Below are 19,256 nucleotides of genomic sequence, written 5' to 3' on the forward strand. Positions count from 1 at the left end.
ATTCGATGCTTACCCAGTTGTGAGTGTAATCCGGAGTCATCCTGGATAAGCGTCGATGGCAGAGATCTGTCATATCACTTTCAAAATTTCTCGTCCATGTCAGTGTTTTTGATATTGTGCATGCAATCCACCCTTGAACCTGGCCTGAGCTACAGAAATCTCTTACAATATTATCTTTCTCATACAGCTTCAAAGACTCTGCTACTAAGGGGGAAGACTGATCTTTAAATAATAAAAACTTGGGAAAAAGTCATTTTTGAAAAAATGGCTTTTCTGATTTTTAGACATACCCACCCAGCTCTGTACAAAATATTATTGCTCTATCTAATTTTCAAATATGAAAAAAAAATTAAGTCTTAATTTTCTATGAACATTCAGTAGGAATACACATACTCCAAGTGCTTTTTTATCTGTTCACACTTCTTTCACAAGTACTGTGCCTTACAGGTGTTTTCTGAAGTTTGTCTTGGACAATATTAACATGTTTGGTGCCATTTTAATCGGGAAGAATGGAGCTGTGCGGTGATGCTATTTTTATAGCCTTCCAACTTAAGAGTTCTATTCAATTAATTACTTTCTTAAATAACAAAAAAGCATGTCTTTTACACTATAATTAATATGGTTGGTTTAGTAATATAACCCTCTCAGGTGAGATCTAAAATAGCATCACTGCACAAATTACAACTTTATGAATGCAGTCGCATTAAAAATTTTGATACACGAAAAAAGAAAAAATTTAACGACCCGTAAAAATGATTTAATCATATTAGACCAATTTCCCATAACTCAAGTTTTCGTGAAGATATTCAATACCTGATTGCATATTTGGAATAGATGCAACATGTGTTATATCAGTGTGTAATATGATAAGTATTCTTTCATAATAAGAAGATTACTTAGAAACTTAGAAACAAAAAACTTTCAGCCTTTCCACTCTGGTGAAGAAGGAAGACCAGCGAAGCTGTACTATGGTGGGACGACCTCAAGGACGACTTCTTGAACGACCTCAAGGACGAACTCAAGGACGATGCCTAGAGGACGACATCTAAGACGACCTCAAGAATGACGTCTAGGACAACCTCAAGGATGACTTCTAGGTTGACCTCGAGGACGACCTCAGGGACGTCTAGGACGACCTCAAGGACGGCGTTTAGGATGACTACAAGGAGAACCTCGAGGACAACGGATAGGACGACCTCAAGGACAACTTCTAGGACGACCTTTAGGATGACCTCAAGAATGACTTCAAGGATGACCTCGAGGACAACCTCTCAGATCACCTCAAGGACGATGCTTAGGACGACCTCAAGGACGACTTCTGGGACAACCTCGAGGAGGACATCTAGGATGACGTCTAGAGAAATTCAGCCTTTCCACTATGGTGAAAACCAGAGGGGGAAGCCTGGAAAGTTTGCCGCCATCTATGAGCGAGGACGACAAACCGGGTGTCTGGCTGCCGCCGTCGCTCAGAGATGGCGGTAGCTGTCCGGAGTTTTGTGTCAATATTTTTTTGGTACCGGACACGATCCTCGAGAACCTAGCCTTTAACAGCCCCGCTGTAAAAAGCCTATAAGCTGACTACAAGCCAAATCCTGGTTTTGGTTGTTGTGGATTCTCGGCTTTTTAAGCAATTCCTGCTAAACCAACAATCACGAGAATGACAATATTTTAAGAGATTTCCGCAGCTTAGCCAGGTTGAAGGGTGAATTGCATGCACAGTGTGAAAAATGCTGACAGTGACGAGAAATCTTAAAAGTGATATGACAGGTCTCTGTAATCTATTTGACGCATATTCGGGATGACTCTGGATTACACTCGAAAGTGTGTAAGCATTGAATTGGTTGAAAATACCAATCACTAGGGAAGTGAAGGAACACCATTTCCATAATACCTCAAGTACATGCTGGGCCTGGGTATTTAGCAAATGGTTTATTGCAGCAATTCAGTGAAATGAGCCAGTTAATACTGAGGCATGAAGTGTGCCAGCAAGTCATCGATAATGCTGTATGAGAAGTAAGTGCTTCCTCTAGACAGTCCTTTTAACGACTAAGTGTTACCTGAACCTGTGATCTGTCCTGCACATGTGCCCTTATAGATGTTTAGTTTTCTTAGTTTCTTAATATTTTTTGTAAATATTCATGATGTAAATGTATCGTGCTTCGTCCTTTTTCTTTTTTTATGTATGAATGTCATATTTGTCTTCCTCTCATAAATATCAGTTGCATGTCAGCACCTGTGTGTTCTTGTCTTGTCCTTTGTGCACTGTTAGATTTTAAAAAACAAAATTCTACTTTGAGTTATCACATGCCATATTCGGGCATCTGCGGCAGTGCAAAAGCAAGACTAAAATGGCAAAAATAAAAAAAATCCGAAGAACACTGCCCCCGAAGTCAGACCAGTGTGCCATACTGCTCCCCCTTCAGGTGCGATGCCACTCGGGGTTTATGAGCTCTCTTGAACAATACAGTTGAATCCAGTGGTGTGATTGGCTTGAGTCATTTTGTAGCAGCTCTTGTAGCAGCCAAAAGTCCATTTTAAAACAGCAAAAATAACTTTTGAAGCATTAGAGCAGACTTCAATTTCATTCATTCCACCACAAAGATTATAATGTGTTTGCGTGTCCAACTAAAAGGCAATGCCTACTTTGCCTTCTCATTTATGTGCAACCTTTTGTTATCATCAACTGCACAGCAGAAGCAATTCTCTCAAAAACAGTAGTAGCTGTTTAGTTGCGTGCAGAAGTACCAGACATGGTAACAAGAAGTTAATCAATGAAGGACAGCATGAATTGGTGTGAATGGTTATTTTAGGCATGGAATTTCACTGAAATAAAGTTAGAATACAAAAATTTTGAGCACCTAAATTTGTGTTTTCTTAAGTTAAAGGGGTTGTAATAAAACCGATTTTTCATTCACATAAAAATAAAACCTTTTTCATTTGATTATGAACAATTACATTTTATACATAGAAGTTTATAACAAAAATTGGCATGTAAACGATTATTATGCCTCCTTAAAAACAATCTCGCCAAACTCGTTAACGTTTTTACCAAGCTTCCATTCACTGTGCCTGTTAATTTAGTTTGAATTTAGTCACGCCCATATAAAAGTGATAATTAAAAAAAAAGTTAGCATAAATAATAAACCCACAGAAGAGTCCATACAAATAACCTTGAAATGCCGGAACATCCTTGCAAAATCTCGATTTTGAAAAAGATACCGCCAGAATATTGCAGTTTATTATATTATATACATGCCGAAGTTTTATTCAAAAATTTTATTAAGAGATAGTCTGTCTGCAGGCGAGCTGGCGATAGTTAGTTAATCATGATGTTTAAAACCCGAGACTGTGGTATGGGAAAAATAGGAAACTTTTAAGTCGAAGAAAAAGGCACAGGAGAGAAGTCTCTAACGCAGCTAAATTGTTTATTTTCTCTGGTTCCTATATACCCCATGATATACAACAACAACTCCTCTCTCGGATATACACTTTACAATGCACCGAATCGACTCTTAGGTGGTACATATGAATCAGCAACTAAATGACTTCATAGAAAGGTCCAGTCATTCTCGAAACAATCATCATAAACTTTCCTCCCAGACACATTTTTCGTTCAAAAAGCTGCAATTAACCTTTGAAACACAATCCTTTGTTCACAGTGCAAAAAAAAAAAAAGTTTAATATTTTGTTTTTTATTACAGTCTCGGGTTTTAAACATCACGACTCAGTAACTATGTCACGTCTCGTTCTGGAGGATTGCTTCCCTCTTAGCACACAAGTGCGCTGCGGCAAAGCATGACACGCAAAATCGCGAAGCATAATTTGTGGTTGTCGCTTCACTCCAGTACACCAGTGCGCGGTGCGAAGCGCAGTCAATGAAACTAGCCAACCTGCCAGGACAGACCACGAACATGAGAATTAATGCAAAACTTCCGAGTACTGTCAGTGTTTCAAAATCAAATAGAATAGTACGTTATATATAAGGCGATAATCGCAAGTTCTGAAAACATGCCTATAGTAATGATCGGGCCAGGTAGTGAGGCCTCAGCTACCACCGGAAAATACCGCAAAAGTGCCCACTTCGTTCGAGCGCCCACTATTGAGATTTCCCGAACTTATATATTAACTGCCCGATTTGACCGAACAGGCGCCCATGTCTAGATTAACCAGTTTTCAATGAAAATGGGGTAAGTGCTCCCCCAGGATTTTACGGTATATACATTCAGTATCATTAAAGAGAAATTAAGTTTTGGCACAATGTTGGCATAAACTCCTCGCATTTTGTCAAATGTAGCAGGATGTAGCAGGGTATGCACTTGGGCGCAGTTTGGCACAAACAAAGCAGCAATCACATCGCTGTGAATCATGCCACGGCAAATGCCACTTGACCGAAAGTCCCGGGACAACAAAGCATTTTCAATTCCTTGCCAGTGACTCATAGATGGTGATGTATCAAAATTCTCTCCACATCAAAAATCTTTTCGAATGCTCCTTCAGTTCAACAAAGCTCTCATGGAAAAAGAAACAGCTGTACTCAGTCATTAAACCTGTGAACTAATGAAATACAAAATCATCTTCTCGTGTGTCCACTCACATGCATTGAATGATATTGCATTTTGATCTAGGCAAACGGTCAAAGAAAGTATGGGTGCCACGCAAACTGCTACTGAGAGGCTGCAACTGGAACATTGTTTGATGGCGATGATGATGTAGCGAAGTTGTTAAAACGGACGTTCGGGCGAGTTGGTTGTTCATGACTGACAAGGAAACAGTGCACCCTCACCTTTAGAGTGCTTGTTTTGAGGGTGCGCTGTTTCCTTGTCACTGATGTAGCAAAGCATTCTGCCACAGCTCCAGTCTCTCCAGACACCCAGTAAAGACGAGAAATGTAAAAAAAAAACAGTTTGTGTCAGGGTTGCGTTGCATCTACGTCTGCTGCCTGCCGCATCCAAATCCATGCATCCAAACCAAGCTAAACCCCTTTGACAGGGAAACGAAAGTGGATTTCTTTGTGGCACTGAAGCCGAGGGTTGCTGCTTAGAACACAGGGTGATGTACGACCATCGCCAGCTGCTTCAAACATGCGGGGTTTCAACTCAAAATGCGGCTGCCGACTGGCTTGGCTGGAGACGTAGCAGACAACGCAAAAAGTGGCAGTGGACTGGTGTCTCCCTCTGCATAGATCCTTGTGGCCTGGGAAGTTCTTCAGAAAAGGGGAATTGCGTAAGTTGGCATTTATCTGGATGCATATTGTGATGGTGACAAAGACCCCTAACTTTTTTCTTCGACCAAGTTTCCCAGTTTTTATCACAGTCTCAGGTATTCTACATCATGATCAACTACCACCAGCTCGCCTGCGCACTCACTGTTTTTTCAACAAAATTTTGTTGTTGTTATCTTGAATTTCGGTGCCGTTCCGGGACCGAAATTCACGTCCATCTCCACCGCTGTGGCACTGCCCGTGGCCGGCGATAACGTACCACATCTATGTCGTCGGGAGGAAATTGAGGGACCACCTTTAAGGATGTGGCGATCACATCAGTCGGAGGCGTGCTCCAGGTGCCAGAGTTAGGGTGAGGGTTTTTTGCATACCTCATGCTAGAGAATGACTGAGTGGAGGAGCCATTGCATTCCATCGCATCGGTTTTCAGCAGATGTTCTAAGCATTTACATTTTGCCTTTGAACTTCCGTTGGAAGTTTTTTACACTTTTTTGATGTTCGGTTGTCTTTTAACTTCTTGATTGCGTGTGCGTGTACAGGCCACGCACAAAAAAGGCCCTTTTGGCTTTTGACTCAGCCGACTCTAAATTGATAAGGATAGGCATCGCCTCGCTGTGCCTTTGGTCGGCACTGCTGAAGTCCTGTCCGCATGTAATTCGTGATAGTTCTGACCTCCAGACATGTCGTTTGGAACACTCCGGTTTTCCCCCGGTTCTAATACAAGGAGTTGAGGAAGATGTTACACGAAACAAGTGAGGAGAAGCAAAGAGAGAGGTGAGAAACGAATGACGACGCAGCGAGTTACAACGCAGTGAGGTGAGACACACGCACAACTCCGAAAGCTTCAACGAGCCACCCAAGCTTTTCACCTTTTTGATTTCACCCCCTCGCTCGAGTGACGCAAAACCAACCTCTTTTCTTACACCGCGCGCAAAACGAAGGCTGGGTAGGGTAGCTGGATAGTTTCTAGTTTCGCTTCTTGCAGCTTGCTGGTTTGCTCTACGTCTGTTTGGACCACGTCAAGCATATTGTAAGGAAATCTACAGTCCATTGCTGATCTGTCTCTGTTTCCCAAGCCCAAGATGGCCAAGAAACGACAAGCCTTGTCTCTCAAAACTAAACAGAGCATCGTCAAAGATGTCCGAAGTGGCACGAAAAAAGCTTCCGTTGCGGCCAACTACAACATCGCTGACACAACGGTTTCTAGTGTCTGGAAGAACCGGCAGCAGGTATGAAAGGAGCTACAGCAAGATTCTGCGTCGCTCTCAAGAAAGAGGATTTATACGTCAAAGTATGAGGACTTCCACCAAGCCTTGTTTAGGTGGTTTCGCGAAGTGCGAGCCAAAAACGTCCCAGTGAGTGGCCAGATGCTACAAGCGAAGGCTAGGTCCTTTGGACATCTGTTTGAACACGAAGGCTTCAACCCCCTCAACAAATGGATCCAGCGGTTTAGAAACCGCCACGGCATTAGCCGCAAAGTTATCTCGGGTGAAAGTGGAGAAGTCGACGATGCCAGCATGCAGGCATGGTTTCGCATTCATCTCAATATGATGCTTTCCATGTAAACTGACAAAGACATCTAAATGCCAATGAAGCTGGTCTGTGCCACAACATGCTTCTCGATCACACTCTCACGATGAGAGGTGAACCCTGTTCCAGCCACGAAGTCTCAAAGAAACGTGTCAAAGTTTTGTTTTGTGCAAACATGGACGACTTCGACTAGTTGCACTTGTTTATCATCGGGAATTAAAATTACCCCGTTGCTCGAAGGAGCGAGAATGTCTGCCTGTGGTGTACAGAGCAAAAGGCCTGGATGACCCAACAGTTCCTTGCTAGTTGGCTGAAAAGTTTCGATGAGGCCATGGTCGCAGAAAAAGGGTGCGTCATTCTTATCCTGGACAACCGCAGTGCTCTCAATGTGCAGCCGCAATTAAGCGCAGTCAGTTTAAAGTTCCTGCCGGTGAACACCATTGCTAAAAGCCAGCCTCTCGATCAGGGCGTCATCACTAATGTCAAGGTGCCCTACAAGAAGCGCATGAGCGAAAGAGTCGTCTTGAAATTGCAACGAGACAGACCCATCAAGGTGGACTTGAGGGGCGACATTAACGTGATCATCGCATCGTGGTGGCAAGTGAAAGCCACAACCATCCAAAAGTGTTTTCGCAACGCAGGGTTTGTGTGCGATGCTGGGAATTCGGAGGACACTGATCGGCGCAGTGATGCGATTGACGAGGTGATCCGTGCGGACGACGTGTGGTCCGACCTTGTGGAAAACCACTTTGTTTCTGCAAACGACATGTTTCAAAACTATGCAGATGAGGATGGCAATGACCCTGTTATCCATGAGGAAGCAACTACTGATGAAGCTATTGTTGCAGCAGTGCAAGGTTCAGGGGCAAGTTCACCCAAAGATGAGTCGGACGAAGACAAAGAGAGCACGCCGGAAGTTTCAAGTAAAGACGCACTGGAATTCTTACAGAAGCTGGAGGTTCACTGTGAGCAGAACTCCTTCAATATTGAGGTTTTCAAATGCCTTAGCATAATTGAAGACAGGGATGGGCAAAATACATGCAAATATGTATCGAAATACAAATACAAAATACTTCGTCAAAAATGTATTTAATTACAAATCTAATTACATTTCCAAAAAAGCATTTAAGTACAAGATACGAATACAACCAAGTGTATTTGGTCACCCTCCAAATACTTTTCCAAATACATTCCTCAAAATTTGCGTGAGCGACTTCAGGCCACCTGCAACGGGTTTCTGGGTATCTCATTTTAATTTTGCATCGCACACTCGGGAGTTAGTGTGCGAGGTTCTAGTAACGAAATATAATTATAATCACAAAAAAAATGTAATCAGCTTGGACGTAATAGGTGAAAAAAGTACAAAGCTTCAAGCAGCTCTTTTTATTGATTACATTTTGGTATAGACCAACAAAGAACCGAGAAGACCAAGACGCGCAGCACTAGCTAGAGAATGTTTTATTGTTGCACCTCGCACCAGTTACGAAAATCTGGACGACCCGCACATTTAGAATGTTCCAGGCAAAAATATGGATGGAAATCAGACTGGAAAGCATCACAAGTTGTCACAGGCACTTATTTAGCCAGTCTGCCTGTGAAGGTCGATTTCGTCGCTATTCTTGCCCTGGACTAGCACCATAATCACAGTCACTAAACGCTTGTGCTTGACTGAGATACACTGCATTCGGGGCAGAACATAGTTTTCTACCTGCTCTGGCCAGTGACAATAAATTCGAGGGATGTATTTTCGCCCACAAAATTGTATTTAATTGCAGTTGTATTTGAAATACCCATGTTTTAGTATTTAAATACACACATCAAATACATTACCCAATTTGTAATTAAATACAAATGCAAAATACACAAAGTATTTTAAATACGTATTGTAAGTACTTGTATTTGAAATACTGCCCATCCCTGATTGAAGACCAAGTCGTCCGCAACGCCGTTAAAAGGCAGTGCCAGGCAAAAACCACTAGTTCCTTTCAAAATGCGTGACACGTTTGAAAGAGAAGTGTACTAGTCTAGTGAAATAAGAAAGTTATTCAGAGTGAGCTTCATTTTTCATTTAACATAAAATAAATTGTTTTACAAGGGTAAGTTGTCTCACGGCATGCATTCTAACCTGAAAAATTTATGTTTTGGTTATAGCGCGGTACCGTTTATAGTGCGGATTTTCACAACTCCTGTGACATACGTTATATGTGGCCTACACTGTACAGTTCACTTCCGTTAATTCAACCTTGCCGGGACATGCAAAGTTAGGTTGAATTATCCGAAAGTCGAATTAAAAGATGCAGGCACAATTCTAAATGTTGTGACGAATGACAATTGATGAGGCAATGAAAACTGAAGCAAACTAAACATTTAATGGGGCGAACTTGTGCCCAAAACAAATAGAAAAAGGTTAGCGTCGCAGGCGTCGCAGGCGTCGATGGCAGCGAAACAGCAGGATTGAACGCTGGGGCGAGACTGAATTCGGCTCGCCACGCGGAGCCCCTTATGCACACGCGTGGGCTTCTGGAACAATTGGCGTAGAAGGTTTTGCGCATAGAATATTCTAACCTCGAATAAGCTACAGGGCTCTCGAATTTGCCAGGACGCGACATTTACAGAAAAAACAAAAAGGTGCATCCGCAGCCAGGAATCAACCCTCGGCTCTTTGCGTGGGAGCCAAGCTCGATAAATACTAGGCCACGGGCGTGCTGCCTGCTCGGCCAGCTGCACCCGCTGCAATATCCAGTACTTTAGGTCAGGTCGGCTAACATTTTTATAATCAGCTGCCGCACACCGCCACGGGGTTGGCAGCAGCTGTGCATGTCCTTCACACTCAAAGTGCGAAGGTTCGGTGCAGCGGCGGCAACGTTGACCAGGGGCGGCAGCCGCCGCTGGCGCCATTGCAACACCGCTGCGGCTGTTCCGCAACAGTGTTACAACGGTTGTTTTGGTTGTTTGTTCCTGTGCCGCCGCCACCGGTAACCATTGCAACACCATTGCAGAGCAGCGCTCCGTAGGGGTGTTGCAATAGTTGTTTTAGTTGTGAGCGCCGGTGCCGGCACCACCGCCAGCAGCCATTACAGCACCGCTGCAGAACAGCGCTCGCTGCTCTGCAGCAGTGTTGCGATGATTGTTATGTGTTAAGGCCCGGCCGTGTCCCGTGTCTCAACATGTGCTCTCTTTTTCTCTCTCTTCGCAATTCAGCACGTGCTTCAAAATTTGAAAACGTTTTTTTTCACCGACGGGCACGGCCGATTACGCTCGTCGGCGCGGCCATTCGGCCAATTGCGGCTGACCGCCCGGCCAACGGGCGCAGCCAATCGAATTAGCCAATATTTTATATTTGAAGATCAAAATAATGAGTTTTTTTTTTTCCAATAGAAATGTACGTTCTTTTGCCACGACCTCTGAACAGGGTCAAATTAGATGCTGAGTCGATTGAATGGAGGTTGAATTAACGCAAGGGGACTGTAGTCATCTGCGCGACATGGAGCGCCTTCATAACCTACAATGCCGATGGCCGTATCAGGGCCGCACCCGTGTTTTCATATCATTACGGCAGGAACAGTTTGCGATCTATGTTGATGTGGCTTCACACTGGGAACCTTTCAGCCAACAGAAAGCAAAAACGACAGCTGTGAGCTAGTCCATGCTGTGAACTTTGAAATGTGCTATTGCGTGAGTGCTCGTCCCGAGGAAGAACGTTTAAAAACCACCTGCGTCGACTTTACGCCCGATCACGACATTGTGAAATTGCGGTGTAGTACGGCACATAACCTTGAACTGCTCACGAAATGAGTCAGAGTTTTTAACTGTGGGGAAGTTCAGTCCTGCCCCTCCCTACAGAGTAAAGGTGGGTAAAATGCATATTAAAAGAACATATCTAATAGTTTAATGAGGGACGAAAACCTAATGAAACAATTCTTGTACTAAGACGAGCACAGGCAGATATTTTGACAGTGGGCATTAAAACACTTGCCAGTTTTTATCACCAGGGAATGAATAAAAATAATGTCCAACCAACCCCGATTACAGACCCAACGTTTCGAGGCCCAATTGGCCTCTTTTTCTGTGGCGATGGCCGTCAAAGAGCAGTACTTTTGGCTTTGCCTTCTTCCGTCGAACCAGACAGACTTCTGCCGAATGTTCACATTCATAACGAGGAAATGTTTGCAGAACTGCTTTCTGCTGGTGCATGTGTCAATATGCCTCTGCCAGCACGAGTTAGCTTACCAAGTGCTTAAAAAATGTGTATGCGAAGATGTGCAAAAAACACGAAGGTGTGGGCAAGCATGTCCCAAGAACCTGCATCGGCCGATTCTGCTTTGGGACAAGAACAACGTCTGGTACCTTTGACGAGGAGACGTTGGGCCTGATTGCCAGCGGGCGGCCACGGTAGAGGGATGCGCGCCCGACCGAGGAGAGGGCCATTTTCTGCTGGAAGGCCTCTTCCTCGGCCAGCTTCTCGTCGATCATGATGACGGCCGTGCGGATCTGGTCCTTGGTGCCCGTGATGGTGATGCACTTGAGAGTGTTGGGGTCGCGCTCGTCTCCCGAACGGTCCACCAGGATCTTGGCAGATGACATGCGGCACATTTGGCTGCAAGGTGACGGGCAGGGCGGCAATGTTACACTTTGTTTCGTGGCGACTCGGCAAACGGTGGAAGCTACATGTCGCGGGTTGACGTCGCGACAGATCCGAGAGTATTGTGAAGTTGAAACTTCACCCTCGCTGCGAAAATCTGTGCTCTAACAAACGTGCTCACTTTAGCCATTATAAACAGTCCTTCTGGCTGGAATGCTTTCTTGTTTTAAATACATTAACGTTTATTGCCATGGTGCATGCAGCCGTCTTTTGTTTGGACCGTCGTGGTTTGGACTTGATGCGACTGGAGTAGCGAGGCTGCGACGCAGTTCCTGCCGTGCTCTTTCGCTCTGTTCATTAACTTGTTACGTCCACTTTCTCAAGCTATTCCAGGGGACACGACAGGCGAGATGACATAAGATGCAGTTTACTATGCATTCGCCGTCACGCATTTCCCAAATTACTCGGAAGTGCGCGCACAGGGGCTTGGCCGTTGTGGTTGTTGTGTCGTCTGCTAGCTCATGGCCACTTTGAAGCTGCGCTCGGGTTATAAAATTAGTGCAACAACATGTATCTAAGTGGCGCACACAATGTCCGAAGGTTCAAGAGGGTTCCAGCTCGCAATACTGCGGTGTAGGATCTACATTTCGCGAATGAAGAGCAAACAGTGTGCAGAATGCAGGCAACGATCGAGGGGAAGTTGTGGTGGCTGCATCCTGAACTGCCGACACCCGGGAGAACGGACTGATTCTCTGGAATGAAGATAACAGTATGCGGGCCGTTGCGAGACTAGAATTCTCATCCTTTGCCAATTGGAACCCCTAGCTAAATGCTCATGCATTTCGCCAAGAATCAGAGTAGTGACGGCAGCGATTTTGGCATCCCTTTTCGACAGCAATTTCTAGTTTAGCAGATTCTTTCCGTCCATATCAACCATCAAATAAATTTGTCTATTTCTGTTCGTGCACTGAAATCGAAAAGCTTGCAACACCGTGAAATTTGCTCTTTTGAAATAGAGCGGAATGGAACTAAAACATGCATGAAAGAACACAGGTCAGTGTCCTTTGGCAATAGTGCATACAACTGTTTCAGAAAGTTTTGCTAAATGGGTTAGATAACACAGCAAGAATGGGAGAGCGCATGCATGGAATGTGGCCCTCACAGTGGCTCACAAAAGAGCGGAGCCAGTAAATGCATATATGACATTGTTGTTTAAAGGGGCAGTGCAACGGTTTTAATGTTGAAAGAATTGCCAGTTTGCATTTTTCATATTGTTTATACTACAAGCCCAAGTGACCAAAAACGCGTCACCTTTCCCCCAAAAGCTGCTATTCTGCTGCGGAATCGCAAGGCAAAAAACAAATTATTTGCCGATCTGCAGCCGCCTGTGGCGGCTACGGGATTTAAAATGACGGCGTCTCTGGGAGTACGCGGAAGTCAACAAAACCTGTCCCCTCCGCTCCTGCACCGGCCGTCAGCCCCGTGGCGAACCGTCCTTTGTGTCCATCGCTCACCGCGACCTTCGATGGGGCTAATCCTTTGAAAGTCGACAATCGCGGAGGAAGTGACTGGGGTCTCAAGAAAGGGCCCAAGGGGAAACCACGTGAACCCCTAGAGTACGTCACTCGAAAGTCGGCGTGGAGAGTTGAGAGCCACTTCGACCTTCGATTTGTTTAATTTTTTTAAATAACAACTAGCTCTCGCAAGAAAATGCGGTTTACGGTTTTCCGTTCCATAGGTGACACAGATTAATTTCCGCAGTTAATTCGCCAAAGTCTGAAAATCGTTGCACTGCCCCTTTCAGTAAATGCAGAAAAGTATGTGAAGTTTCTCGCTTCGTTTCTAAAAAAAAGTAAAAGAAAAGTTGTCACGTCTGTTCATTCACTTCTAAAGCAAAAAAAACAAATCAAGGCTATATTTTTTTTGGTGGTTGTGATGGGATGCTGTAGCCTTCACTGCTTGCCAAGTATTTGTACCATTGATATTCAAAGCAACCTGAGGAGCTGGTATGGCCATACCATTGCCCCATTTCCATAAGCAAACATGCAAAAGAGAAGTGCACTGTACTGACTTCCTTTCCTGCTACAATACAGCTCCAAAACTTTTTTTTTTTTATGATTTCTCTAAGAGGTTAGTTTTGCAACCTATGGAAGAAGCTTGCAAAACAACATAGCTTAAACATATTAGGGACTTCTGCAAAATCAATGGCACCTGGTAGTTTAAACAGAAGGCTGTAATGGCAGGTTTGCTTGCCAGCTTTCTTGAGAAGCTGAGCAGTTACCTGACCGACACATAAAAGTGTGCTGGTGCACCTGCTGTTAATGGCAGGCTTCAACTTGGTTGGTTTCAGTTTGAGCGCTTTTGCAGTTGCCTTTCTGTTTCATGCCATATGTGCTTAATTTTTCTGATACAAATCTTTCAGTCGTAAAGTACAGCAATTCAGTGGAGCTTCTGAGCTGCATTGACAACTGCTAAGTGCCAAGAATGACTAAGAAAATTAAACTCAGTTTTTCGACCTGCACAAATACAGTAAACCACACCTCACAGAAAGCAGAAGTTCCGTGACAATGTGACGCCGGGGGTGGTGATAAAATGGTAAAGTTTGAGCGCACGACATTAACTGGATCAAAAGGTACAAAACAGAAACAAAATTTTTCTACGAGCCGACATCCACGTAAGCCCAATATTCATCTAACTGAAATCTGAAATTGTGGGCACCAGTACCATTCATTTCAGTGAAAAAAACATGTCAGTTAAGAAAATCTCATATTTCAGTTTCACTAATGCTAGGCTTAGTGGACGTCGGCTCACAAGAGAAATAATGTCTCTTGTCTTTTGACCCATGTAACGTCATGTGCTTGAACTTTAGCATTTTATCACTACTGCTAACATCACATTCTCGCAGAGTTCCAGCTTTCTGTGACGCAGTTTATTTATGCAGGCCGACAAACTGGGCTTCATTCATGCTTTATGCGGTGGCAAAGATTACAAACTGATATAGATGAAAAATTATAAGTTTTCAGCTGTGCCTGTCGATGCAACTTCTACTTCGTATTATAAAAACTTGATTCTTCCACATGCAGAAACCCGATAAGCTGCAAAAGCAAACATTTTATATAAAAAAACAAGCTTAAAGGGATGGTGAACCGAAATTTGGATTTCAAAAAAACAATGCAGGAGCTGTAGGCGGGACGCTAGAATCCTTACAACACTACTACTCGTAAGGCGATATCTCAAATAGATAGTTGTATTTTTGGAAAAGGAGGTTGAGATTGAACCAAGCCGACGAGGCATGTGACGTAAAGATATCTCGTTTCCTCCTCTCTTTGCTTCGTCCCCTCAAGGCGGCGAGGCGGAAAAGATGCGAGGCCGTTCCCTCTCCTTTTCAGAGAAACAAGACATAAACAAATCTGTCAAATGCACCTCCTTTTTTTTTTGAAAATTATGGTCATCAGTTTGAGATATTGCGGGACGAGTGCTGTTTTGGTGTTTGTAGCATCCAGTTGCACGTTTTTGCTGCAGTGTTTTGTGGAATCCAGGTTTCGGTTCAGCATCCCTTTAAGGGCAGATCTGCAAATTATTTTTCAACTTGCCGAATCTTGGGGCTGGATAAGCCAGGAGCTTATCCCCCATCATCCAGCCCCAATAGGCAACAAGAAGTAAAGTTCCTTCCCCACCATCAAGTTAAGAGGTGGAAATGGTGAAGGGTGGCGAGGAGGATCTTCACCCTGGTTTAAAGATATTTGGCAGGTTGGCCTTTAACATAGGAAACATAACTTTGATAGGATTGTGACCTAAAACATAAAACTTTTAGTCAATTGTATATTAAAAAAAGAAGAAACCGCGGCTACACTTTTTTTTTATGTACATATTTCCAGAACGCTAAAAGTACTGCATACGTGGTTCCTTCCTATCACCAACACTCCGTCTCCTTCTAAGCACGAACCGAATGCTCTCTCCATTCCTCCCGATGATGCGACCACAGGCCCTGCTAGGGACGAAGACGGTCTCGGTGATGACGTTCGACTGCTCTTCGATGCAGGCGTTCAAGAGCTCCTCCGCCTCTCGGACTCCGCACGGCGTTCCTCGGATCACGGCAAAGCGGTCGCACTCCTCGCCATTGCCTACAACCAAAAAAGGAGTCGCACCATTGAAACCGTGAGCTCACTGGAATGCTGGTTGAGTCAGAAACATTCCATGCCTCAGGCTCGGTACTCATATGCTAGTATTTCAGCTTTGAAGTGGCAGCTGCAAATGAAGATGAAGAAGGGTTGGATCGAAACGCCTCAAGTTGTAGAGCCGTATGCAAACTCTCATTGGTACAGATAACTAACAAAAATTAAAGCAGGTTGCAATTGTTCTAGATTGTGTTTGTTTTTAAGGGTTTACAGATTTGTTTTAAAGAGGCCATGAGAGTTACACTGATGCTGTCCGTGCAGGTGAATGATACGGCCAGGGGAACATGATATAAGGGGATAGTTGTCCATACCTCGGCGAAGTCACTCACGAACTCGCTCACTCACACTCACTCACGCTCACCGCGTCATGGTGAAGGGCTGTGAATGACTTCGTGAACTCGGACGAAGTCGTGATGTGAAGGGGATGTGACTTCGTGAACGCGGAAGGAGTCGTGATGTGAATGGGCGTGACTCCGTGAACGCGAAAGAACCCGTGATGTGAAGGGGATGTGACTTCGTGAACACGGAAGGAGTCGTGATGTGAATGGGCGTGACTCCGTGAACGCGAAAGAACCCGTGATGTGAAGGGGATGTGACTTCGTGAATGCGGAACGAGTCGTGATGCGAAGGGGACTGACTTCATGAATTTGGAAGGAGCCGTGATGTGACGGGGAGTGACCTCGTGAACTCTGACGCACCCGTGATGCAGTAGTGAAGGACTTCGTGACTCTGGTGTATACGTGATGTGATGGTGAATGAATTCGTGAACTGAATTTGTGATGTGATGGGGACTGAGTTCGTGAACTAGGAGTCAGGACTCAGGAGATGTCGTTATGGATTTGCTTCCGTGTGCGTACTCTTCGCGACTGATAGCCGACTTGACATTTGGAAGTGTCTGCAGCATGTTGGTGCCCTTACACGCACAAACATGCTGTGGCGGTTAGTATAGAGTGCAGACGGAGCAGAAACTTGGAAGGAACTTCTGTTAGAGCCCAGAACGAGATTCGTAGGGGTGGTCTGGTAACGTTTGGGGGAAGCAACTGCAGGGGGCGTTTGCTTTGGAGGACTTTGAGAGAGGATGTGACATTTTGCGTGTGCGACTGTGCGCGGCTTAAGCACGAAATCGGAAATGGGGAGGGGACTGTGTATTGCAGACGGAGCGGCACCAGCGCTTCCCAGATGGGGATTGGGGGGGAGGGGGGGGGGGATGTTTGGACCGGCACAGACTCAGCGGCGACTCCAACGAGTTTGGCGGACCTCCGGCTCCCTTGCCCCGATACTGCGGGCGTGCGTACCCGCGTCGCGTAGTACATGTGCAGCTTAGCGAACGTTAGGGGAGGCTTTTTCTGTGCGCGGAAGACGTTTGAGCCTCCTGCATGGCCGTGGGGTTCCGTTTACGCGGCGCGGCTTGGCGGCTCCTCCTTTCGGTGTGTGTGTCTGTGTGTGTCATTGTCTGTGGGGGGCCGGGGAAGGTGTCGTTTTGCCAGTGTGCTATTCTGCCACGGGAGGGTTTCTCTTCGCGTTGATTGCATCTGCGTGTGTCCGTGCGACCATGTTTTTGTCTTTTGCAAGCGCGTGCGTGCGCGCACCCCTCAAGGAAACACAAATAAAACCGTCTTCCCGGAGCTTTTACGCGAGTACTGGTGCGACCCTAACTGGACTATACAATGTTGGTTTTCTCGCTCTCGCTTAATATAATGCTTACAGATATTCTATGATGCTGGTAATATGCGGCATACGCTCGTTTTTATCCGTCCACACGAAAAAGCGTGCGCCGGATTTGATCTGTTTCGGCGCCTTCCGGATTTTTTCAAACGCTATTTAGCATCTAAGATCTCGGGAAGGCTTGACGCTATTCGAGAAAAATCACGGAAGATTACGGGCTTTATCCATATGCCGGAGAATTAGGATAATTTTAAAAATGTGAGGAAGCAGCCGATTGGCATCACGGTTTGTCGCCCACGTTTCCTAACAAGCGCGCGGACATGTCCGTTGCAATAACAGGCGGAGAAAATTTTACGTGCTCTCAGGCGTTTAGGTGGGGGCTTCGCTTGCTGTTGCCGATAATAGTTTTCATCACAGTCGTGCATATTCCCGAGTTCTTGAATTCTAGGAATACGAACAGAGTTCTTTGATTTCCGTTGAACGTGAGTATTGAGTAAAGAGGTTTTTGTTTCTGTTTACTTCAGCAAAAGTCAGCTACTGGCACGATACTTGTGTGTAAAAGCCGGACCCCATCAGGAAATGTGCGACGAACACGTGGCGAAACTCAATCCACTAAGCAGCCTAGCCTTACTCCGTGAACAGAGCTTCGAACGCGAAGGCGGAGTACGAGTGTTCAAAGATTCTTGATAAAATGACAAATCTTTTACAAGGGGGGAGACAGATAGTCCGTCCCCATTTCTGAATTTATCTCTTTTTTTATGCTAGCTAGTTTTGCATACGAACCATATCGGCCACATTTTTCTGGAGTGCTTTTCATTTGAAATCGAGACCACTCTTCTTACATAAGCGCTTAGACACTCGTCTCCTCGCTATTTTCCTGAGAAAGTGACTCATTCAAAGGTCTGCTGAGTTTTTTCAACAGCGTCGGAGCGATACGAATGGCTCTCACTTCGATCGGAAGTGAGAGCCCATCACACAGGACCCCAAGCAGACCGCGATTGCGTTGTCATCACCGTCACCCTGCTGTTGCAAGCAGGCTACCAATGAAAAACAAGGTGCGCGGTCGAGGTCGAAGTCAAATTCGAAGTAAGTGTTTATACGACGTGCAAGTAGGGGTACCAAAACGTGTCTTCCGCGCTTGCGAACGTTATCGTGACTTATTGAAAAGAAGTAAATACGAAGAGTGGCACAACAATCAGCGGGAAACATAAAGGGCGCTCACAGAACGCGCGAAGACGAGACAGAAAAGCGCGCGCCGTCATTGGTCAAAACCAGGTGTAAATAGAGGTACGTCAGAGCGTCTGAGGGGTAAACAAACACACGAGGGGCGCAAAGAGCAGAATAAGCCTGTTATTTTTAAAACGTGGAAAACTATTGAACCGGGCTTGCCGCGTTTTTTTAAACTTTTTTCATGCACGTCGCCGTGCTGTTCTGGGGCACGTATCGTCGGTTCACTAAAGAGCTTTTACTTTCCCACGCTCTTTAGAGCCTGACATGTCCAGTTTTTATGACAGGCTGTGTTCCCCGTCTAGAAGTGTGGACGAGCTGTTTACCCGTCCTCCCATCTTGCATTTCCCACCAGACCTTGTTCCAAAATGACCTTTCTTTTGTAACGAAAACAAAATTAAGAACCTGCCTCTATTCATCTCAAAGACTATGTTTGATGTTCGCTGAAGGCGTCCTCACTGGCTCTGTCTGCTTGAAGAAATCACCGGCTATTTTTTTTTTTTTTTTTTTTTATACTACCGGCCGCCTTGGGGCGGCCAAGGTAGGAGGGATACATGGATCAAGTTTTACGAAAAAAGCAAGCACAGAGTGTGGCAGCGCAGCAAGGGGAGCTGAAGGAGCGAAGACGACCTCTGTTTCCCTTCCCTTCGAGATTAGTTAGCTTGCTTTTCCTTGCCAACGTCGTCTTTAATTTCACTAGAAAAACGATAAACGGTAGGGAGTTCTTGTAGACGGTTTTTGTGCTCGGTAACGATACCCAATAACGATACTACGCATGCACTAAGACGACAGAGGAGTATCGGGTATCCTTACAGGAATTATTGGAACAATACACAAAACTCCCTAGTTTCTT

General features: G+C 45.0%; 1 protein-coding gene across 1 annotated transcript in view; it reads right to left on the reverse strand.

Moving 5' to 3' along the window:
• The window catches only part of LOC8033894 (tudor and KH domain-containing protein), a 59,997-nt gene that overhangs the window by 16,995 nt on the left and 23,746 nt on the right, over window positions 1–19,256 (reverse strand). Inside the window, exons 2-3 of the mRNA XM_029970197.4 lie at window positions 15,280–15,457; window positions 11,099–11,348 (exon numbers count right to left, since the gene is read on the reverse strand). Of these exons, the coding sequence (XP_029826057.2) occupies window positions 11,099–11,348; window positions 15,280–15,457 (428 nt within the window). The remainder of the gene's footprint in view (window positions 1–11,098; window positions 11,349–15,279; window positions 15,458–19,256) is intronic.

The sequence above is a fragment of the Ixodes scapularis genome, unplaced genomic scaffold, assembly GCF_016920785.2.
Source record: "Ixodes scapularis isolate PalLabHiFi unplaced genomic scaffold, ASM1692078v2 PGA_scaffold2__306_contigs__length_199485367, whole genome shotgun sequence".
Lineage (NCBI taxonomy): Eukaryota > Metazoa > Arthropoda > Arachnida > Ixodida > Ixodidae > Ixodes > Ixodes scapularis.